Raw genomic sequence first — 24883 nt, forward strand, 5'->3', positions numbered from 1 at the left:
CCCCTGTGGGCTGCCTTCTGATGTCTCCCCCATCCCGTGGGCAGCTTTCTGCTGCCCCCACCCCCCTCTCTTTAGGCTGCCTTCTGCTGCACCCCTCACCTGTGGTCAGCTTCCCCCGCCCCCATTATCCTCCTCTTGCATTTCCAGTCCAGCCTTGCTGGGCCCAGCCTGCCAGTCACACACATGCTGTTTGCTGACACCTGACTGAGTTTTTAGTTTAACCCTCCGGCCTCTGGCACAGAAATCTCTCCACCTTCCCCAATCAGCCATGGTTCTGCTACTTGGCACCTGTGTTACTGTACTGCCACACAGATCCCTCTGCACCAAGGCTGAGGCCCCTTTGTGCCAGGCCCTGCAGCCTCCCTGCTCAAACTCACTAGACCCCACGCCCCTCCCACAGCCCAGACTCCCTGGCCAGCGTCGGAGCCACTGGAGCATGCTGTGTCACTTCCTCCGGGCACTGCCATGGACTTGGGCACCAATGTGCCCCCTCCAAGGCAACCCATGCCTCTTTTCTCCCCTAACCTGTCCCCTGTCCCCCACTCCAGGCTCCAGTTGCTAGTAAGAACTGCTGTTGCCAACTGACTGTTTAGAGGGTACCTGGGAAACTGTGTGCCCCCAGCTATGTGGGGCACCCCGCTCATGTGAGCAGGAATGGCAGGAGGCTGTGTGTTCCATGCCCTGCAGCAGCAGTGGGACATAGATCGGGGCAGTGTCTCTGCACAGGGACAATTCTCTCTGCTGTCCTGCCATAAATCACCCACTCCAGGCACTCCCGAGCCCTGCCCCTTGTTCCTGAGCAAGCCCCAACATGTCAGGTGGGCATAGAGCCAGTGGGCACTGCTTGCCACTGGCTGGCCACCAGGGCCGGCTCCAGACCCCAGTGCGCCAAGCGCGCGCTTGGGGCAGCATGCCGTGGGGGGCGCTCTGCCTGTCACTGGGAGGGCGGCAGGCGGCTCCAGTAGATCTCCCGCAGGCATGCCTGCGGATGCTCCACCAGAGCCGCGGGACCAGCGGACCCTCCGCAGGCACGTCTGTGGGAGGTCCACCAGAGCCGCGGGACCGGCGGACCCTCCGCAGGCACGTCTGCGGGAGGTCCACCAGAGCCGCGGAACCGGCGACCGCCAGAGCACCCCCCGCAGCGTGCCGCCGTGCTTGGGGTGGCGAAATTGCTAGAGCCGCCCCTGCTGGCCACCCTGCAACTGATCCTCCAGTAAACGGGGACTGGTGCCTTTGTGACCTGCATTTCCCCAGTTCCCTTAAAATCTTGGCAGGTGTTGCTAGTGGAGAGCAACACTGATCCCTACTGGCAGGGTGAGTGGAGTAGTCTCCTGCCTCCATATTGCATATTCCCTGCTGCCTTGGAAGCTGCGGAGGGATGGGGGGAGGTAATTTTCTGCACCCCCTCATGCACCCAGCTGGCCACTATCGGGCATTCCTTGTCCCTGGCACCAGCCCCAGGACTCAGGAGTTTGGGAGAGGAGCAGAAAGCCAATGTAACCTCCTTCCAAGCAGGTCAGCCTGGGAGCCAGGACTCTTGAGTCCAAGCCGGTGGTGACTGTGTCCTTTTGCCTATAGGCATGCAAACCACAGACATGGAGAATTGTGCATCCCAGTGGGTAGAGTACTGGGCTGGGACTCAGGATGCTTGGAATCTGTTCCCAGCTCTGACACTAACCTCAGGCAAGAGCCCTCCCCTCTTTGGGCCTACATAACTCCTCCCAACCTTTGTCTGTTTAGATTTTAAGCCCAGGCTGCCTTTACGATGGGGCTGTGATTTCAGTTGGGGCTCTGTGCAGCCTCTGGCACAATGGGGACCCTTGATTTTGGTCCACACGATCCTGAGATACACAGAACAACAATAAAGCTGCATAGAATAGTTCCCCACTCTGTGTGATTCTGGGATGACATTCAGGTGTGACATGAAGCTCTGTTCATGCCTGGGGCCCTCAATTGGCAGGTTGAAAACTTTGCCTGGTGTGTTACCCATTAAATCTTGGTAGGGATCCCCGGGGAGCTGGCCGCAAACAGGAGTTCCCTATTGCTGATTAGGTGCTGTGTGCCAAGCTGCTAAGCAGAGAGTCAGCGTGTAGCTCTGCTGCAGTGTGGAATGTGTCATGGCGTGTTTTGAACACAACAGTTTCAACAACTCACCTGGTGTTGCACCCCACTAAGGGCGCAACTTGTTTCCTTGTTAGCTCCCTATGCACTAGCACTCTGGTTGGAATCTCTACCCTCTTTACAGGGTATTTAGTTCAGGGGGAGACCAACAGAGACCCACATTTTGAAATGATCCACAAATGCAAGCATCAGCTAGCCTATGTTGGTTGTGCTAATGTTGGCCAAGCGGTTTATGAGCATTCTCTAGTGCAGGGGTTCTCAAACTTAATTGCACTCTGACCCCCTTCTGACAATAAAAATTACTACATGACCCAGGAGGGGGAACCAAAGCCTGAGCCCTCTGAGCTGGGCAGTGGGAGGGTGGTGAGGGCGCAAATCTGAAGCCCCAGGTGGGGGGCCTGTAACTGGAGTCACATCACACAGTGCTGAAACCCTGAGGCTTTGGCTTCAGACCTGGGCCCCAGCAAGTCTAAGCCAGCTCTGGTGACCCCATTAAAATGGAGTTGTGACCTACAGTTTGAGAACTGCTGATCTAGTGTGTGAAGGGATGTTGCACAAGTATGTGTGTGCAACTGGGATGCTGGGCAATTGTGTGAATATGTTTGCATGTCAAGATGCACAGCTGTGACTCAAGGTAGGAGTGTCTGCACATGGCCATGCAAGCGGATGTGTGTTTGCATACAACTGTGGCTGTGTACAGGTCATTCAGTTTATGGAACCCTAGAATATCAGGGTTGGATGGGCCCTCAGGAGGTCAACTAGTCCAATCCCCTTCTCAGGGCAGGAACAATCCTAGATCCCTAAATGGCTCCCTCAAGGATTGAACTCACAACTCTGGGTTTAGCAGGCCAATGCTCAAACCACTGAGCTATCCCTCTCTATGTCATGTGAATGAGTGTGTGTGTGTGTGTGTGCTCCCCTCCCCCCCCAATGAATTCCTAGCACTCGGGCACTGGACGTCATTGACAGCAGCTTGCTCCCATTGCATCTCGAGGATGCTAAGTGGGGATCTGAGCACCCCCAAGCGCCGGCATCATCCGGAGCGCATCAGGCTTTGCTCCTGGCCGTGAGCTGGGGGCCCACCAACTGCAGGTCTACCTCTGACCAGCAGGTGCCGCTGCTGGCGCACTTCAGTCCCAAGCTGTAGTTGTACTAGTCCATGTAGCTGGTTAATGAGGCTCTAGCAGCAGTAGCAGAGAAGGCGGGGTCTGAGCATAGGGGAAAATAAGGCTTCAGATCCGGGTGGGTTAGCACCAGCCCCCTCTCCCCTCACATGGAGAAGGACACTGGGAGGGGAAGGGGACCCTGTGTTTCTGCGAGGGCTTGTTATAGGTGCGTGGGGGAAGAGACGCACGGGTGTGTGTGGGGCAGAGAGGAGTGTGTGCAGGTGAGTCTTGTGTCTCCAGGGGGCGCAGGTGCAGCTGGGGGTACAAAGCACTGGTTAAGCACTGGAATAAATTGCCTAGGGAGGTTGTGGAATCTCGTCATTGGGGATTTTTAAGCACAGGTTGGACAAACACCTGTAGGGATGATCTAGATAATACTTAGTCCTGCCTTGAGTGCAGGGGACTGGGCTAGATGACCTCTCGAGGTCCCTTCCCGTTCTATGATTCTATGAAATGCATGCACATCTATGGCTGGGCACTGGCGTTTGGACGTGGGTGCTTGCAGCCCTACCATGTGTGCCTATGTCGATGCACTTGCAGGTGTATGTGTCCAGGTGTGCATGCACACTTGTGCATGTTTGCACGACCAGGTGTGCCCATGTGTGCATATTTGCACAATCAGGTGTGCATCCATGTGTACACATTTGCACGCCCAGGTACCCGGATGGGTGATTTATTCTCCCCTCCCTCCAGTCTCGTTAACCTCCTCCTCACGGGAAAACAACCCCCTTCAGATGCAAACTCAGACCCTATTTACGGACAGTGGCGGGAATAGCCGAAGCTGGGAGGCTCCGCCTGCTTTCGTCCCCGGGCTCGGGTACTACTCGCCTTGGGAAGGCGGAAAGAACCGAAGCATCTTCGGCTTTTTTCGTTGATTTCCGGAAATTGCCGTGGGATGCATCCGCGGGGGCGGGGAGTTTTCCGGAAACTGCCGATCTTCAGCCCTCGGGTACTCTCGGACGATGGTCCGGAAACGTCCGTTCGCCGCCCTGAAGTTGAACTTCGGGTTTCTCCGGAAGGAGGCGGAAATGACCGACGGTGCAAGGGGCTGCGCCCGCCGTTTCGGTTCTTTCCGGAAGGAGGCGGGAGCTGGCGATGGTGAGGGAGGGCGAGTCGAGTATTTCCGTGAGGCGGCGGCAGGTTGCAGGGGGGCTGGTGTTTCCGGAACCGGCGGAAACTGTCTCTGGCGGGCGGCTCGGATGTTTCCGGACGGGGGCGGAAATGGCCGAAGGCCGGCGGCGGCGGCCATGTTGGGAGCTGCTGCTGTGTGAGTGTGAGATGAGCTGAGGGGAGCCGGATCTCGGGGCGGAGAAGGCGGCTTGGCCGGGGGCATTCGGCCTCCGGATTTTAGCCCCGGCTCCGCGCAGCCTTCGCCTACGCGCACGCCCGGTTCCCGGCGGCGCGGCCTGGTCCCTGCGCCTCGTCCCAGGGTTCGCCTGAGCCATCGGGCCGGGCTCCCCTCACCGCGGCCCGGCGGAGACCCATGTCCGAGCCCCGGCGCCCTCCGGCTCCCTGAGTCCCCTCTTCCCCCTGGGGTTCCCCCATGGTGGTGGCTTGGCCGCCCCCCAGCGGTGTGAGGAGAGCCCCGGCCTGAGCCCCAGGAACTGCCGGAGCCGCTGCCAAGGGGGGGCCAAGATGTCGAGCAGCGGCCGGAGCCCCCTCCCCACCGTGAATGAGAGAGACACGGAGCAGGTAGGGGGCTGGGGGCTTCCTACCCCACGGGAGGGAGGGCGGGCGGGCTTCCATGTTGTACTGAGGGGAGGGCATGCGGGGGGGCAGGAGAGGGGTTCCCTGCACCGTATGGGGTTCATAGAGCAGGCAGTGACTATGGGACTATGGAGTGGGTAATATGCCGTCCCCTATAGATCTCTACTCTATGCTTCCTATGTTAAATGAGGCGTGGGAGCCTGCCTCTTCTCCATAGCTCGATAAGCACCCTTCCTGGGTCCTTACGTATCCACCTGACCCTCCCTGTGCTGGGGGATGTGGAGCAGGAAGGCAGGAGACGCCTATAAAATCCCCTATATGTGCCTACATATCCACCACCCAGGAGCTCCCTACATGTCTCTCATACTCTGCTGTTCCATGGTGAACGGAAGGGAGGTGGTGCAGGTCAGAGATAACCCCTGTATGTGTACCCATGCCCCCGGTACTTCATCACTAACTGCTGTCCCTGGTGAATGAGATATGGAGACAGGTAAGGGAGAGACTACTAAGGTCTGTGCACAGATCTATAGACCCCTGTGTATCTTCCTAATTCCCCTGCCCTAGAATGGGTGCAGGGACACTTGTAGAACCCTGTAGTGCTCCCATGGTGAAAGAGAGGCATGCTGCAGGAATGAGAAAGCGCTCTCTCTAGTTCTTATACCCAAAGGCCAATGAGTGATGATGCAGGAGTGGCTCTGTGCCCCCTTAATGGCCCACCCTCAACCCAGTCTCCCTGAAATGGGAAGGAGAGGGCTGTGGATTGATCTATCCCCTATGGTGTGTATGAGCAGTTTGGAGTAGGGAGCATTTCCGTCTCTTCTTCCTCTCTCACATATTAATTGCCTCATCCATCCATGATGAATGATGAGGGCTTTGACTGGGCAAGGGAAATGGCCCCCTGCTCTGAATCTCCTTGCCTTCTCTGCTGTTCCATATTACATCTAGTCCTTCCTTGGGTTTCTCAGGAATGGAAGATCCCACTTCCATGCTCGCTCAGTATTTCCCTATATCCTTATTAGGCCTCAAACCCAAAGGGTTACCTCTGTCTCAAGTGCCTCATTCATTTGTTGCAGTTCAAGATGCTTTGTGAGGTGGGGGTGGTTTGCTCTTTCAGGCATGTGTTTGTGAGAGATGACAACTAGTGAGCAAATCCACCCCCCCCCAGCTGAATTTAGGAAACCACTCATAAGAATGCACCAATCCAACCTCTCTTTTCCCCCCTGGTCTTTGTGAGTTGAGACCTGCTGTAGATGGGAGCTTCCCACAATCCGTGATTGGGTTTTTTTTTGTTTTTGTTTTTGTTTTTAGTTGATTTGTGGAGAAAAGAAGGGGCTGGTTGTGCAGCCAGGATCCCTTCAGGTGTTCTGTTTAATTGCATAAGGAGAATCAAAATGTAGTTTTTGACCTTCTTTGTAAAGAGTATTCTTTCAAGAGTACATACAGTTGAGGCAGGTTGTAGAATAGCAGAGGGTAATTCATTGCTTTGTGTTATACCTGACTTTTTTTTTTTTTTTGTAACAAGGAGAGGATCTGTTTGAATGTGATCCATTAAGGGAGAGGTGGGGTGCTGCTGCTCTTCTGGGCTGGTTCCCATGAGGTGCTGAGAATCATTGCAGGACAAGACCCTGTGTGACTTGCTAACTGGTTTAATGGGTAGGATAACTACCTGCCCACACGTGCTGCATTAGATAGATTGCCCGCCCGGTCACCCCCTTGCCAGGCCTGAAGGGTCTTGGGCTTCTGTCCTAATAACAGCCTTCGCTCCATGAAGTATGATTCATTCTCAGTGGTGGGTGCACTGTAGCAGCCATGTGCTGCTTAATCTTCCCCTTACCCTTGTCCCAAAAAAAGGTGTTTAAAAAATGGGCTTCCCTTCCAGTCCAGAGACCACTATGTGGTTGTGTCCCCCTGCTAATGAAGCACAGGGAGGTGTGGAATTGTGTACTGTACATACATTTGTGCATTATGTGGCCAAGAGGGCCTTAGCTGATGAACCCTTTGACTACTAATCCATGCCTTAGATCAGTGCAGTTCCAACAGGGATGAAGTTGGACATGGTCTCACTGTGTGCTCTGGTGCTCCTTAGAATTAATAGACTTTTCTTTGTAGGTGCCTTTAAAGGAGCAGGAATGCGACTTCAAAATGAGGAGAGGCTCCCTCTGTTTCTATTAACTGGTCTCATAACATTCATTCATTTTGTGTTCTTAACAATTTCTTCAAAATAACTAAATTTGGCTGACATTTAAGCACGATTTCTCTAAAGCTGTTTCCATGATCTCTCTTCAGCTGCCTCAACTTTAAATTGATGAAGCATAAAAATAAAGCTTCTGCTTCCCTTATCTCTGTGTGTATGGCTGGATAATGAGAATTCAGATCTCTGACTCTGACACTTTGGACTCTCTCTCAATTATCTAGGCTTCTTTAGCTATGTCCTTCCCTGTTTTCTTGGGGAGGGGGGTTGCAAGTAGACTATTGTGGTGCATAATAAAGAAAGGCAAAAGCAGAACATAATTCAAAGCCAAGATTTCAGTCATCTGCTTCTGTTAAAATTGGAGGACTGGAGAGTTGGCAGTAATCTGAATTATCAATAAAATAAGAATTTATCTCTGGCAGTGTTAAGAGGGAGTTGTGGAGATGTGTCAGAGAACTGAAACCAAGGAAGGCAAACTATAGTGCATCTCCATCTCTTCCTGCTTTTTCACTTTGGTGTCGTCTTGTGCTTTTAAGAAGATAACAGCATCAGAGTCAGGATAGGGGGTTTGTATGGAATCCTTTTCCATGCAGCTCTGCCAACTCTGCTAAATCCTGACCTGCAAACTTGCTTGTACCATTTCCACCCTTGGTTTGTCTTGAGCAGAGAACTATCAGCCATCCTAAACTGATCATCTAAACTGAAGAGCAACACCTCGCTAAAGTTCACTTTGTTGTGTGGTGGTGGCTTTTTGTGATCAAAACTGAGGTGGGCCTTATCTGAAAAACTGTTTTTAGGTGGAAAATTTAGCTTGAGCACCTCTTGCTTTCAAGGTAGAGTCAACTATTTTGAGGTTAAAAACAGGAAGTGTTGTAATTTCTGTTATCTAGAACATTGTGGATGAGTATTTCAGGCGTCTGGACCATCAAAACTGACGTCTTTCATCCTCAAAGTAAAAATTTCTACATGTACAGCTCAGTATTACACTGTTTCCTCTAACACAAAACTCCCTTTTCTCAGTGTCTCTGTCCACCCTCACCCTCCACATGAATTGGCTAACTCTCTCAATTATCCAAATGCCTTTGCTGTCCCAGAAACATTTCAGATAAACAGGGGTTGCACTGTATTACCTTGTTTGACCAGGCTGTTTTCACATCCTACTTGATGAAATCGTATGTGTCTCTTAACCCTCTCAATGCACCCACTGACAGAGAATGCAGCCCTATTGCAGGGATTTCAGTAATCTCCCAGGAAGTGCATCTTGCACGTATACCCTACATCGGTTGGAATTAACGATATTTTAAAATATATAGCTGCATAGTGTGGCGGATGCAGAAAATTGTGAAATCTTTGGCTTTTATTGCCTGTTTCTTGAATGAGGATGTCTGGTCCTATCCGTGATGTTTTACAGCTTAAACATGTTCCTTCTGCACTTTTTGCCACATGCTAATGGTGCAGAATGGTGCAGCATAGTTGGGAGCAGAGGTCTCAACTGGAGCAGAAGTCCAGCTTCTGAGACCCAGAGCCACCTCCCTATGTGATGTACTTCCCATTTCTCTCTGCCTTAGGTTTTATTCTTCAGGTTGGCTTCTCAACTGGGGAAGTCCAACTTTCAGGATTATATTAGCTGCGAGGAGGTATTAAAACCCAACAGACCAAAATGCCACTGTAAGGCTGATGATGAGCTAAGTGGAAATACTGTGATTGGTACTGCCTGGTTCTCATGAGTGGGAAGGCCTAACTCAGTGTTTCTCAACCTTTTGATGCTGGTGACTCCCTTTGGATTTAAAAAGAAAAAGGGAAAAAATAGATCATTACTTCCTGCTAGAAAAAATTGTGGACCCCTCCCCCTCCACCCACCCCTTAAGCTCCGAGCTATGGGCATCAGCCCCATGCTGAAACATGTAAATTAGCTTTTTGGGGCCCCCTTTGACATGGGGCCCCAGGCAATTGCCCTGCTTCCTATCCCCTAACGCCAGCTCTGCTTGTAACCCTCCCTAAACCTGTCTCTGGACCCCCAGGTTGAGAAACACTGGTCTAATTGCTACTTCCCAGCAGAGGAGGCAGTGTTTGGATTCTAAGGCTGCTGATGGGTGTGTGTGTGTAGTTGCTGTTTTTTTCTTTGTTAGGAGATCCAAGCTATGGTGATTTGTGAAGTTAACTGCAGCCCAGACTCCTATTGATGTATGGCCCCAAGGCATGCTAGGTGCTTCAGTCATGTAGGAAGACAGGTTCTTGCCCCCAAAGTAGAGCCCTGCAAATCTGTGGATATCGGTTTTTTATCTGGGGATATCTGCAGACCATGTTTGCGGATTGATGCGCTCACGCATTTTGTATCCGTGCAGGGCTCTACTCCAAAGAGCTTGCAGTTACTGTTAGTTAGGCTGTGTCTACACTGTCACTTTCAGTGCTAAAACTGTAGTTGTTCAGGGGTGTGTAAAAACACCCCCCCTCCCCCCGTGCGACAAAAGTTTTAGCACTGAAAAGTGCCAGTATAGACAGCACTTTATCGCCGGGAGCGCAGTTTGGGGTGGATTTTTTTTTTTTAATTGCCAGGAGAGCTCTCCCCTGGTGATAAAGTGTGTCTACAATGCCCGTGTCACAGTGCTGCCGCACTGTAACATGGGCAGTGTAGGCATACCCTTAGTGGTTTAACTTTTTTTGACAGTTAAACTGGTGCAAATGCTAATGTGGGTTATACAGGTATAAAGATGCCTTATACTGATATAGCTCTTCCTACACTGGAAGGGGAATAAGGCATCTTTATGGTGATATAACTGTACCCACACTAAACTATACCAGTATTCTAGTGTAGACACAGCCAAAGAGTCAGTAGCCGAGTGAGGCATAGAACCCAGGAGTCTTGTGCTAACTATTAGACACACTGCCTACTACGTATGTCAAGCAAAACTGATATTTTTCCTACTGTTTCTTAATTCCTACTGGGAGCTATATCTGCAGATGTCTTTTTCTTCAGCTGGCATTTTTCTAATACAGTATTGCTATTTTTTTCTCTCCCCTTTTTATCCCTGACATTTCATGTGATAAATTCCTGGGGACAGAAACAAATGCAACTTCCTTATGAACCCCAACTGTCTTGTTTCCTTCTTTTATGAAATGTAATGGGTAAAATATCCTGTTACTTAACAGTCACATGATGGGGGGGAGTCCCAGCTGCAGAGCTTTATTCTGGGCTATTAAATCACCCTTTCCTACCTACTTGGAGGCTAAAGAGTAGGGTAATGCTTGCTGGACCGGTTAGGCTGGTCTTGGTAAGATCTGATGTCCCTGTACCAGTTGGTACTCAATGGTGATTTGTGCTTGGTAGATGGGAACTTCCTGTACCAGCAGTGACTACAAATAAAGCCAACCGTGAAGAACGTGAGAGCAGCACCTAACAAATATCCTACCTTTCCCCAGTGCCATGTCTCTGTTTTACAGACACTAGTTAGTTAAGCCACGTGACCTGCTTGTGAGGAAGGGATGTACCACTATAGTCTTTTGCAAATGGCTGAACTGAAGCAGAGACAGGATTGCTTTTTGGGCTGGGACTCTGGAGATCTAGGTTTGATTGCTGGTTCTGTCACAAGCTATGTAAGGTGCTTATATGGCCCCTGTTACTATAGTATCTAGCACCTCACAACACTCCAATAAGGGGGGGTATTATCCTCAGTTGACAGATGGAGAGCTGAAGCACAGAGACTGAGAGTCCCTGTGTGACCTTGGGCAGGTCAGTAACTGAGCAGGGAGTTGAGCCCAAGTCTCTTGGGTCCCAGGTTAGCACCATAACCACTGGACCATCCTTCCTTTCTGCCAACCCTCTGACACTGGGCAAGTCATGGCATTTCTGTGACTTAGTTTCCCCACTGTCTGCACAGCACTTAGCACTATAGGCCTCTGATCTCAGTTGTAGCCTCTGGGTGCTACTATAATGCAAATGATAAAGCATAAAGATGTTATCTGGCTTGTACAATATTCTGACAAGCATTTATAAGTTGTCTATCTTTGTAATATCAAGTTCCATTTGACTTGGCTCAGAACACTGGTTCCTCAGCTGTGGCCCATGGCATGCCCACTAGCAGTCGGTGAGAATCAGTGTGTTGCATGGCGCTCCCTCTCCTTGCTGAAAGAAGATAAGAGCATGTTAAATATTTCCCTAATATGAGTCTTCCATGTCGGCAGTTGCTATGGAGTTGCTGAGATGTTTGAGACTGGGAAGGAGATCTGTGTGATGCCCATGAGACAAAAATGGTATGGTCCATTCTCCTTCCCCCCCCCCTTAAAAATAAGTTTGAGACTCTTTGATTTAGATTAAGTGCAGTAACATAATCCAAGTATAGGGAGCAAACATACCAGAAATACCACCCAAACCCTCTAATTATCACAGCCTCACACTGGAAGACAGATCATTGTAGCAAGTGAGTGGAAAAAGCTGGGAATAGAACCCAGGAGTTCTGAGTCCTGACTCCCAATCCTTTCTGATAACCTTCTGGTTACACTAAGCTGAGAAAGTTGCTCTATATCTCCTCATCTGTGACTCAGATTCTGATTAATGTCAGATAAGCACATTGCTAGTCCTTTTTTATTTTTCAATCTAAAATGAAACTCAAAATATCTGGATACATTTGTTAGGTGGGGGTGGTGGGTTGTACGTGTTTGGCTGTATGGAAGCTAAAAAAGACTAGGTGTTTCTTAAATGGAAGTCCTTGAATTGCAAATTAAGCTAGTCATTCTGATGTTCCCATGGAAAGCATTTCTCTGATGGCATTGTGTTTTCATGAAGTTCCCTCATGGCTGATGCTCTGTTTCTTTGAATTTTGCCTTCTTCCCTTGGTAACTTTAACAGTTGAGAGAGAGGAAGAACTCCTGGTTTAGTATGAGATGCTTTGGGTCAAAAGCTCAGTCTTTGGGCTGGTCTACACTACGGGGGGAAATCGATCTAAGATACGCAACTTCAGCTACATGAATAACGTAGCTGAAGTCGAAGTATCTTAGATCGAATTACCTACCGTCCTCACGGTGCCGGATCGACGTCCGCGGCTCCCCATGTCGACTCCGCTACCGCCGTTCGGGTTGGTGGAGTTCCGGAGTCGACAGGAGCTCATTCGGGGATCGATATCGCATCTCATCTAGACGCGATATAATCGATCCCCGAGGAATCGATTGCTACCCGCCGATACGGCGGGTAGTGAAGACATAGCCTTTGAAGCAACCAGGCTTCCAAGCATTAATGGCGCTGTTTTTGGAGTGCTGCATTTCGTATTTATCAGGAAGCCAAACACTTGCAAACAGCACCAGATTGTGCAATAGCTGAACTGTGTTGAGGGAAGGAACTCTCATGTCTAAATGTACTTTGAGTTGATCTACCTGAATTGGCTGGCTGGCTATTCTGTTTACATGTGCTCTTTTTGTTTAGTAAGTGTCTCCTGTACATTATCCATCTTAAACTTCCTTTGCTCTGAGAATGGGGCTGTCATTTGTATGGGAAGTTCTGTTACTTTCCCAGTTTGTTTTCCAAGGCTGCTCTGTGTGCACGTACCCCCTGGATTGTGTGTCTAGGAAAAAGATCAAACATACAGTTGTTTCTGCAATTGTGAAATGAAATAACCTGAACACTAGCAAAATGGGTTTAAGCTTCCATCAGCACCTGCTTCTTTTGGCTTTAGTACTCGGCCTTCTGGCTAAGAGAGGTGAAAACCTTAAGCAACTGGGCTGCCGCTGGGTTTGGAACGAAGATCGGCGGGATCTAGGAGTCCTGGTACCGCAGATCGAGACAGAGGGCAACACCTTCGTCAACCCTCCGGAGCCAGAGGTGTGCTGGAGAAGTCCCTGAAGGCCACCATCCACGCGCTCTACGTGGACACCCTGAAGAAAAAACCTGACCAGGGCAAGGCCTTCGAGGTGACCAGCAAGTGGGACTCCAGCAACCACTTCCTCCCCACAGGCAGCTTCACCCGATTCGCCGACTGGCGGTTCATACACCGCGCCCGACTGAACTGCGACCCCCTCAACGGAGCCGTCCACCACGGGAACCGAGACAAGCACTGCAGGAAGTGCGGATACGCCCTAGAGACCCTGCCCCACGTCCTATGCAGCTGCAAGCCCCATGGCAGGGCCTGGCAGCTACGCCACAACGCCGTCCAGGACCGTCTGGTAAAGGCCATCGCCCCGCACCTGGGAAAGATCACCGTCAACCGCACCATCCCCAGCACCGACAGCCTGCTGCGCCCGGACATCGTCATCACAGACGAGGATTGGAAAAAGATCATCCTAGTCGACGTGACGATCCCGTTCGAAAACAGGACCCCGGCCTTCCGCGAAGCCCGAGCCCGCAAGCTTGAAAAATACGCCCCCTTGGCGGACACCCTGCGGTCAAAGGGCTACGAGGTCTGCACCGATGCCCTCATCGTGGGGGCCCTGGGCGCCTGGGACCCTTGCAATGAACGTGTGCTTCGGACCTGTGGGGTGGGCCGTCGCTACGCGCAGCTCATGAGACGCCTAATGGTCTCGGACACTATTCGCTGGTCCAGAGACATTTATACGGAGCACATCACCGGCCACCGCCAATACCAGGAGTGAGCGGGCGTGACTCTGCGCACCCGCAGGGGGGACGAGACCTGTGGACCCCCCCGTCGGACTCTATCCCCTAAGCCCTGAACCCACCAAACCGTACTCCACCGTGTGAGGGTCGTCCTAGCCCCATTATTCAGTCTGCTTATTCATGCCCATGACTATCTGTAACCTGTTTGTATGAGTGATGTACCCTCACCGTTTGCTGGCTGTACCTTGAACTCACCCACCGTATACCCCGCATTGGGGACATGACAGACTGTGTATATGTCTATGCTGCCTAACACCAAAACGCTAACATCCCCCCACAACCTGTATGTTACCCCCAATGACACAATAACTGACGCTTCAAACACTTTGTATCGTTTATTTTAAATATCCTCTAATAAAATTTAAATCTGTTCTTTAGTTTGAGACTTGGTCTCTGCTGTCACAAGGAGTCATTGAGGCCAGTACCAAAAGAAATTGGATATTTAAATGGATCTCAAGAATATCCAGGGTGTTACAGTTAATTGGAAAAAATTCTGTTATAAGGGATATTAAACCCTATGTTTCAATCTTTCATCATGACTAGGATGACACCTATGTGGGGACAGGTTAACCGACAGCTGTCCACTGTCTGGTTCTCATACCTTTCTCTGAAGCATCTGGTGCTAGCTGCTGTTGAAGACAGGATCCTGGGATAGATGGACCTTGGGTATGATCCAGTCTGGCAATTTCTTTGGTCTTCATAAATCTATCCAAACACAGGCACAGCTTCAGTTGGTAGTCTGCTTGAGGTGCAAGCATAGAGATACAGAAAAGGAGTACTGTTACTGATGTAGCAGTGATGTAATGGAAAATGTCGTCCTTCCTGTCTTATTAGGTAGTGTGGGTAGAGCATTGGACTAGGACTCAGACCTGGCTCCTCTTCCTGGCTCTGCCCTGGGCCCACAGGGTGACCTTAGGCAAATCCCTTCCTCTCTCTGTGCCTCAGTTTCCCCAGCTGTAAAATGATGGTGGTGATACATCCCAACTTTGTGAAGTGCTTTGAGATCTGCTGATGAAAAGCATTAGATAAGAGCTGGGTATTATTATGTGTGTCATAACGCTACTCTGGGAAGATGCAACAACTGTAGTTCCCTTGTAAATTGCTGGAGCAATAGCAATTGCGATTGACTAAGGCTCCTGTGGAAATGAGGGCCTGGGTTCCTAGGTTGGGCGATATAGACAATTTGCAATTCAAGGCACTTCCATTTAAGAAACACCTAGTGTGGTGTGCCTTATGGTGTGGTACCATTATGAAGCTTTCTGTTAAGGTTTGTCTCATTGGCTTCAGAGCTCTGCAGACAGTGTACTGGCTGTGTCTAAAAGATGCTGCACTACTAGGAATTCACAAACTAAAGCAACTTGCCCAGCAAACTACCATTGAACCAAGAAACTCCAAAATCACTGTCAGGTACTTACCTGGCCCCCTAATATGTAAGCGCTTCACCATCTTTACCGTATTTATCTTCACAATAGCAGGGCAGTGCTATTAGCACGGCAGTATAAGTGGGGAAACTGAGGCACAGACACTGATGGATTTGCCCAGGGTCACACAGGAAGTTGCGGTCGAGCAGAGTACTTGTACTGAGGTCTCACAAGTTCTAGGCTGGTACCTTAATCACTGGCCCATATTTCCCCCTCATGCTGGTCCTTCCTGCGAGTGGCCCTTGTACTCATACCTGCTGCAACTTCATCCTTGTGGCCATGGAGTTCTTGCTGATCATATAAGTGAAGCTCTGCATTGAGTAGGAAGGGTTTGTTCTGCAGATTGTTAGCAATAAAAGCCAGTTCCACTGAGTTTGAAGCAATACATCCATTCCATTTTGGAATCTTAACTGAGTGAGACAGAAAAGCCCTATTGGAGGAGGGATATGGGTGATGTACTCTATCACCTTGAGATCCCAGGGATGGGATCGATCTCTGAAATATATATTCCAGTGCTCTGCCCTGTCCTAGTTTCCAACTATTGGAGCTTCAATTGCTTCCCTTGTGTTCCCATTCCACAGTTCTATACTTGCTATGGGGCAGGATGGCTCCTGTGAACCTCCATGTCAACTAGAGCTGATTTCACCCAGGTAGTTGGCCATAGTTCAGTGTCTTTAAAGAAGAGATTTTTGAATTGACTTGTTAAACCAGCTGGGCTAAAGACTTGTGTTCTCACAGCAATAACCCCCTTCCTGTCTTGGGAACAACTGCTGCTCTGAGCAGCTACTGCTGTAGTCCCCAGTGGAAGTCTGAGAATGAACACTGTTGCTATTTTAAGGTCTAAAAGCACATTGCCTGTCTCTTCCCTGTAGCCAGGTAGGTTTGTTTGCAAAATGTTTTCAGTAGCTCCCTTCCCTTCAGAGGAACTGTTCTAGTTGGCAGAAATTATCTCAACAGCTTCTCTGTAACCTGTCTCTTTACCCTGCCTGGCACCATCTGAGTGTCTGAAGAGGAATAGAACGCTCTCAAGAGCACTTGGTCTTTTGAGTGACCAGACCTCAGGATGGTTGAAGTCCCAAATCAAAATGTAAAGGCCTACCTAGAGTCTTGTGAATTTCAGTTTCTCTGGTAAGTCCTGGATTTAAAGTCCAGAAGGGATCACTGTGATAACCTAATATGATGTCCTGCATAACACAGGCCATAGAACATCACCCAATGATTCCTGCATCCAGCCCATAATTTTTGTTTGAGCTAGAGCATAGCTTTTAGAAAGACAGCCAGTCCCGATGTAAAGACTTCAAGTAATGGAGACTCCACAGCATCCCTAGGTAAATTAACTGCACGTTTTAAAAACTTGCTGGGAATGCATTTCACAGGAAACTGTACATCAGGGGTTTTCAAACTGGGGATCGGGACCCCTCAGTGGGTCACGAGATTATTACATGGGGGTCACGAGCTGTCAGCCTCGACCCTAATCCCGCTTTGCATCCAGCATTTAAAATTGTGTTAAATATATGAAAAAGTGTTTTTAATTTATAAGGGAGGGGAGGTCACACTCAGAGGCTTGCTATGTGAAAGAGGTCATCAGTACAAAAGTTTGAGAACCACTGCTCTACATCCAAACCTTGTGCTGTTTCTTCTGGCTACTTGTGAGTGTTATCAAGTGTTCCAGGCTGGGGACGGGGAGTCAGGATGCCTGGCTCATGTTTCAGGCTCTACCAAGGATTGTCTGTTTTGATCTTTGGTTTGAGAAGAGAAAGGAAGGAACCAAAGTTAATTTCAGTCCACTACTCTGTAAAATGGTGGTAAACTAACCTAAAAAGGGAGGAACTTTCAAGCAATTTGAAGATCCTCTTTGGAAGTACTGTAGAATTATAAAGTGTTCTAGTTCTACCTTGTATTCTTTATTCATCGTCTGCTTGCATGAGTTAGCTCCAGTGGTCTGAATTCTAATCCCAGCTCCATCACAGATTTATTCACTCTGTGGCCTTGAGGAAGTCGATTCCTTGCATCCCCATCTGTAAAAGGGCAATTATATCTACCTGTCTTGCTGGAGTCTTACATGCTTAATTAGTTAATGATTGTAAAGCACTTTGAAGATTAGACTGCTACATAAGCTCTCACCGTTCTTTGCTATGGAGAAATGTGCTGTCCTGTATGACGCTAGTTTGAATGGGACTCATGTGTTTCTGGCTGTAGGACCAAATCTTTGCTCAGTAATACTTAATATTAGTGTGTGCAGTTTGGAGAAGTGATAGGGTATAAAATTCTTGTTCTTTGTGATACTGGCCACAGTCTAAGTCAGGGGTAGTCGATTATTTTTTGTCACAGTATCGTCAAAGTCCAGACTCCAGAGGAAATAATTATATAAAAAGAAAGTAATTAAAAGAGTTTTTGGGTCTGTTCAAAAGCATCTGGCAGTCTGGATTTGGACCGCGGTCTGCCTATTGACTTCCACTACTCTAAGTACTTTCAGACATATAAGAGTGGTCACTCAGAGTCTAAGGGCTGATAAAGGTCTGGGAAGGGGAACAAAAGCAGGGAATTTTATATACACATCATGAAGATCCACTATAATGAAGGGGGTTTAGCCCTTGCGGATAAGTTCTGGAATGTTGAGCCATGCTCAGGGGGCACAGAGATGACTCTGTGGGGCACATAAGGGTAGAAATGTTGGCAGGTGGAGGGGGATGTGAATCTCAACTAGGGAAGGGCTAAGTTACATAAACTTTAAAGGAGGTGACCAAATACCAAGGGATCCAGTGTTGCCTAGTGGATAGAGCACTGGTCTGGGACTCAGGAAACTTGACTTCTGTTCCTGGCTCTGCCACTGGCCTGCTTGGTGACCTTGAGCAAGTCACTTATCCCCATTCTACAGATGAGAGGAGAATGATTCTTGCCTCCCTTGTAAAACACTTTGAGATGTGTTGATGAAAAGTGCTATTTATGAGCTAAGTTCTGGGGTTACTGTAACAAAAGCCAGTGGAGGGATTCAGCAAGGGGAGTGATGTGACCAAATTGACAGACAAGGGAGATGGCTTTAGCAGCTGCCTTTTTGTACTGGCTGGCAAGGGATGATGAGTGTATCGGTTTCTGCAGTAGTTGAGACAGGACATAAGGTCTTGACCAAGAGATCCAGCTGTGGGGATGGAAGGATGGATCTTGAAGCTGATGTGGAGTATATGTATTAGGTGTAAACACCAAAAGAGAGGGAGGAGTTACTTGAGATTCATAGATTAGAGTATATCTTCACTGCAGCTAGCATGGGTGATTGGCATCTAGCTCTGAACACCTGCATTAGCCTAGCTCTGGTGTGAGCAGCCACTGTGAAGCCCATTCCTTGTCGCTGCGTTCTCATTGTTCTACACTTTCTTGTATTTGACATTAGGACTTCTGGGGGCGTGTCCCATGGTTCTTTGTGCTGCAGTGAGCTGAGTAGCTCTATGATTCTTTCCCACTGAATTATGGGAGAACTAGTCTGTCCTTCTGGGCACATAGGGGAACTGAGGGAAGGCATTGGATTACCACCACTTAAGTGACTTATCTTGTGTCCTTGCTGCAAAGTGGGCAAGCCTGAATGAAAAGGGAACCTGGGCTTTAACCAACATGGGTAGCTAGGCCAGCTAGCCCAGGCTGAAAGCACCACTAACTTAAGAGAGTGTTTTGTGTATGCGGGGTGGTTGGGTGATACCCAGAGAAGAGCCTATACTAACTCTCTTAAAGGTCAAAAGGGATTAGCTAGGCTGACCGTCTACATAACATAGGTCAGAAAAGCTTACTCTGTTACCTCTGTTTTGAGCCGAATAACTTATATTTGACCAAAGCATATCATAGGTGGTACAAGAGGGTATTAGAAAGAGTAATGGGATGGAATTTAGCCAGAGAATCACAGAGGGGAGAGAGTTCTCTCCAGGCCACATCTGGTTGGGAAAGTTAAAAATAAAAATAAATAAATAATTGGAGATATACCAATCTCTGAGAACTGGAAGGGACCTTGAAAGGTCATTGAGTCCAGCCCCCTGCCTTCACTAACAGGACCAATTTTTGCCCAAGATCCCTAAGTGGCCCCCTCAAGGATTGAACTCAGAACCCTGGGTTTAGCAGGCCAATGCTCAAACCACTGAGCTATCCCTCCTCCACCCCCCTGGTTATAGTGGTATACAATTCCCCTTCCCCTTATTTTGGTGGAAAAGTGGCTTTTTTCAGTACATCTTAAACCCTTTCCCAAGTAACATAAGCTAAAACAATAAAAGGCTGTCTGGTACATGAATAAGAATGTCCACACAAAGATTGTATATTAAAGACATTCTGATGTAGGTAAGACACTTTTCTGTGCTCAGGCCTTCAATATGTGTGTTGCCCCTTTAACTTATTTCTGATGATTCCCATCCTAGTGAAGGGGGCACTTTTGGACTTTTGGAGATCAGTAGAAATAGTGCAGTGACTACAGGTACTGTTGGATTCTATTTTCCCAGTCACTGGGTTTCTGGCTGGTGAAACAGCAGTGGTGGCAGCAGCCCTTGGCAGGGCTTCCAGAGGGAAGGACTGGACAGTACCCCATTATAGACAAGACCCTGGCATTGCTATCCCCTCTTCAGTGTGTGATGCTTTCTAGTAGCTTATCATAATGGCTCTTTGTTGCTTTGTTGCCAGCTTAGGGGGACACGAGCAGGCTTCATGTCTCACCAGGAGACGGGTGTTTGAAGGCATGCAAGGTAACAGACTTTGCCAGGTTAGATCTAAGTTACGTGAGCTAATTCCGGCTAAATATTAGGTGTCTTCCTTTTTATTTGGGCAGGTCTTGCCATGTACCATCATGGTTCAGCTGAGATCCTACCATTGGCAAATCCCTAGGCATGCATTTGTTACCTTCTTGACTATGGCATTATTTGATCAGAGCCTAAATCTGTTCGTTTTCAGAGCTTGGTGTGAAGCCAGACCTTTACTGGATGAGTCTAAACTTAAGCCATAGAGAGAAGGATGGCATTGTGGTTAAGGCATGGCACTGAGACCCAGGAGATCTTGATTCAATTCCTGCCTCTGTCCCAGGCCTCTGCATGGGTTTTGAGTTCATCCATCTCTGGGTATCTCCATTCCCCATCTGTAAAGTGTGAATAGTAATTCTTTTGTCTTGTTGATTTAGCTATAAGCTTAGCCCCTCCCCCATACTGTCTGTACATACAGCACCTATCACTTTGGAGTCTTGATCTAGATTGGGACTGCTAGATTCTGCTTTGATACAAATATTAACTTTTCTGATTCTTCTCTTGGCTGGTATGTCGAGGATTCATATTTCTGTGTCCTGCTGGCCAATAGAGATTGTAAGCTGTTTGGGGCAGGAACCATCTCTCTCCTGTGTTTGCACAGGGCCTAGCACAGTGGGTCCTGGTCCATAACTGGGACTCTTAGGCCCTACCACAATACTAATCATAGATGAATGTTCACACCTGTGCTAGGGAATACTGACTATATCTACACTACCACGGTAAGCTGACCGACGCTATGCAACTCCAGCAGTCAATGTACCTTAGGTCGAGTTACTGCAGCTGTAGTGTAGACCTGCCCTTAGGTTGTTAAACAGCAGTTTTAAAAACTATTTTTGCTCTGCAATCCAATCCATTCATAATAGCAGCACCTGAGTATTTCACAGCTACTGTTCATCTGAGCTTAAATACTGTTACAGTGTGTTGCGGGGAGTCCTCTGGATTCTAAATATCTGTTGTCTTAAACAATCTACCACTGTTGCTGGGAAATGAAGGGGGGAGCATGAGAGACAATCATACCAATTAATTTTGTTGGATCCATGTACAAGTAATGTTTTGTGTTCATTCTTAGTTTGCTTACAGAGCTCATTCTCGGAGCTGTGCTGTGCTGACTTCATTGCCAGTGCACAAGCAATGAAGTAAAGATCTGGGGGGTGGGCTGCGTGCACTTCAAGCATGATGCTTAGACATGCAAGGTGGACATAGTCAAACACTTTCCAAGCGTTAATAGTCTCAACTTTCTCACGTGTGGTAGATCAGTATTAGTCCTACTTCACAAATGGGGGCACAGAGCAAATGACTTGCACTGTAACTATGGGCAAATCATTGACCAAGATGGGAATAGAAACTTGCTCCTAGTCCCTTGTTTTAATCACTGTATGAAGAGCAAGAGGCAGAGATCCTAACTAGGGCTGAAGCTTCAGGTACTCAACTTGGAAGGCAGTGTGACCTAGTAGATAGAGCACTAGATTGGGACTCAGGAGACCAGGGTTCTGTTCCTAGCTCTGCCATTAGCCCTCTGGATGACACTGGGCACCTCTGCCATGTTTTTCCATCTGTAAAGTGGGAATAGTGATACTTGCTTCCTTTATGAAGCTCATTGAGATCTGCTGATGAACAATGCTGTATAAGAATCAGATATTATTATTTATTAATAATATATAGGATACTGGACTGAGAGTCAGCAGAGCTTGGGTTCTTTATCCAGCTCAGCTATTGACTTGCAGGGTGCCTCTGTTACTTTTGTCCATTGTCTATTTGGATTGTAATCTCTTCGGGGTAGAGTCTCTGTCTCTGTCTCTGTCTCTGTCTCTGTCTCTCTGTACATACGGTGCCTGGCAAAGTTGGGAGAGGATGCCCCTGATTTTGGTTGTGGTTTCTAGGTGCCACTAATGATGCAGAGTCCTAGATGCTGCTCTGTCAGCAATATTCTGGGCTGGTCCTTTTGAATGTTTGCTATTTTGCAGACTGTTCCTAAATCGTCTTGGAAAATGAGTGTTTTCCCAAGGTTGGAAGAAGGGGTGGAGCCAGGACTCCTAGGTTCTATTTCCATCTTGCTGTCTGACCTTGGAAGTGGCTTCACCCCTCTCTCCATTCTCTGTCCTTAAAGTGGGACTGATCCTTGGCTTCCTCTTGGTGCAGTTGAGAATTGGTTAATGTTTGTAAAGCACTTGAAATTCTCAGATAAAAGGTGCTATAGAAATGTCAAATATTCTTTTAATCAGGAAGCAGTAAAAGGAATTGACACATGCACCCCTGCCCCAGTTCCTGTAAGTACACTATAAACTAGGAATCATGAGAGACTTTTCTTATCACCACCTAATGCTGAAAATGTCCATGGTGCAGGAAACCTCTCCCTGGCACTCTGTGTACTTGAGATAAATGGCGACTGGGGCCCAAGTTAGAAATGTCTGTTAGCCCTCTGGCTGGTTTTTCTGCATGACAAATCCAGTACCCTGACTTCTGTCTGCTCTGTGCTTGGTCACACATGACGTGGTTATCTGGATTCCAGAGGCCTCCTTTGGAAGCTGCCCATTTTTGTTCGCTTTAAAAACTCAGTGCTTGCATTTGACTCTGCTCTGAATGATAAACGCCTACTGGAGTTCAGGTTCACAAAAAGTCTGGTGCTTTGGCTTGTGGCTTTTGTGAAGTGGGCTTGGAGCTATGCTTACTAAGGGCTTGTCTGTATACAAGTTGTACTACCTTAACGACACTGGGATAGTTACATCAATACAACAACCCCTTCCCTGCAATATGGATGTCGTTATACCAGTATGAGATGCCTTTATTTTGGTGTAGCTATTCCCATGCTGGGAGTAAGCTGTAACTGCATCCACACTAGGGCTTGTACTGGTGTAATTAGATTGGGGTAAAAAATCTCACCCTAGAGGGATACAAACACTGTGTAGACAAGTAGTTCTCAAACTTTTGTACTGGTGACCCCTTTCACATAGGAGCCTCTGAGTTCGATGACCCCCCCCCTTATAAATTAAAAACACTTTTTAAGATATTTAACACCATTACAAATGCTGGAGACAAAGCAGGGTTTGGGGTGGAGGCTGACAGCTCGTGACCCCCATGTAATAACCTCGTGACCTCCTGCGGGGTCCCGACCCCCAGTTTGAGAATCCCGGGTGTAGACGGTGCCTAATTAGACCAGAGAGTTTTTGGGAGGGTATTCTTTGTTCACTAGCAGCTGAACATGCTCCATCTAGCTTATGTTTCTTAGGATTCTGCAATGTTCATTGAACTCAACAGTTGACAGAGCTAAAACAAGCAGGAATTAGCGCAGACTACTACTGGAATGGAATGAAAACCAAATCAGTGGCCCCAGTCCTGCAGGGGGTGCCTATGGGCCCATGGATCTGATTGTAGGATAGGGTGACCAGACAGCAAGTGTGAAAAATCAGGACGGGGTGGGGGGTAATAGGAGTCTATATAAGAAAAATACCCCAAAATCGGGACATCAGGTCACCCTGTTGTAGGATCAGAGTTCTAGTTTGTGACAGAAACTTTAACAGTTCTGAACACACACTTTGAGTGACCTATTTTTAATCAAAATTGATGTTTACAAAATTCTCCCCTGCTCTACTTTAATTTAAAAAAAAATTATTTTACCGTTAAGCTAATTTACTTTTTTTTTTTTTACCATCCGTGCTGTTTACTTTTTGCACTTAACATAGGTTGGACAATTAAAACAGATGAGTCATTTTCACTTCTTACTGCCAGTTTTCACTTTCTGGCTCTGGTACAGTATGAGGATGCTGTGATTGGGTTTGTGATGCTGGTGGGAAGGCACCTGTGTTAACGTAATTGCTTTAAGAGTAGAACTATTTTTTGAACACTTTTTAAAAATAAAAATGTAAATTCTATGTCTAACTTAAACTAAGTTCCCCTCTAGGGTACATCTTCGTCAGGCCCCTCCTCCTCCAAAAGATTTGTCCTTAACTTATATTGTCTAACATGGGGTAAAATTCTAGTGACGTCAAGACAGTTTGTGCTTTTTAACATGAGTGAGCAGGTTGGGGTAAACCTAGGGTCCCCCATATCTTTACCCTAACCTGCTCACTCATGTTAAAACTACGAACTGTCTTGTCTTCACATGTATTTTACTTTGTATTAGCTACACGAGTTAAGGACAAACCCCTTTTACTAGTGATGACAAAACCCTAAAATGGAGAAGAGATGAGGTGTTTCAGTGCGTTATCTGCTACACGGAAAATGTGAATGTAAGAGTGTGTGACATCTTCCTTGTAATCCAATTTTTAGTTGAGGTGACCTTTACTAGTATAGTAGAGTCCTTATATAGTGTAGTATCAGATCTGGGTAAAAAAAAGTCTGTATAGGCTGCTTTCAGAAAGTTGAAGGAAAAGGCATTTGGGGACGACACCCTGCGGACAAAGGGCTATGAGGTATACACCGACGCTCTGATCGTCGGGGCCCTGGGTGCCTGGGACCCCTGTAACGAGCACGTACTGAGGACCTGCGGGGTAGGCCATCGCTACGCACGGCTCATGCGACGTCTAATGGTCTCGGACACTATCCGGTGGTCCCGGGACATTTATACAGAGCACATCACCGGCCACCGCCAATACTGAGAGTGAGGCAGCGTGACTTCGCGCACCCACAATGAGGAAGAGACCTGAAGACTTCCTCTGTCGGACCTTATTCCCTGAACCCACCGAACCGAACTGAACTCCACCATATGAGGGTCATCATATCCTCATTACTCGGCCCACTTATTTATACCTTTGCTTACCTGTAATCCCTGTATGAGCGATGTACCCTCACTGCTTGCTGACTGTACCTTGATTCATCCACCTTAAAACCCCCCCCCCCCATTGGGGATACTGCAGACTGTATGTGTTATGCGCTATCCAATGTCAAAATACTAACATCCCCCTATACTCTGT

At 48.0% G+C, this 24883-nt stretch overlaps 1 protein-coding gene across 6 annotated transcripts in view; it reads left to right on the forward strand.

The window, feature by feature from the left end:
* Window positions 1-4264: 4264 nt before the first annotated feature.
* The window catches only part of MARK2 (microtubule affinity regulating kinase 2), a 106936-nt gene continuing 86317 nt past the window's right edge, over window positions 4265-24883 (forward strand). For 2 of the 6 annotated variants that reach the window (XM_039547459.1, XM_039547460.1), the window contains exon 1: window positions 4457-4979. In XM_039547459.1, coding sequence (XP_039403393.1) covers window positions 4923-4979 — 57 coding nt within the window. In that variant the 5' untranslated portion in view covers window positions 4457-4922. Of the gene's footprint in view, window positions 4386-4429; window positions 4980-24883 lie in introns of those variants that run through there. The other 4 variants (XM_039547452.1, XM_039547455.1, XM_039547456.1 and 1 more) reach the window with 3 other exon arrangements.

The sequence above is a fragment of the Mauremys reevesii genome, linkage group 7, assembly GCF_016161935.1.
Source record: "Mauremys reevesii isolate NIE-2019 linkage group 7, ASM1616193v1, whole genome shotgun sequence".
In the NCBI taxonomy this organism is placed as follows: Eukaryota; Metazoa; Chordata; order Testudines; family Geoemydidae; genus Mauremys; species Mauremys reevesii.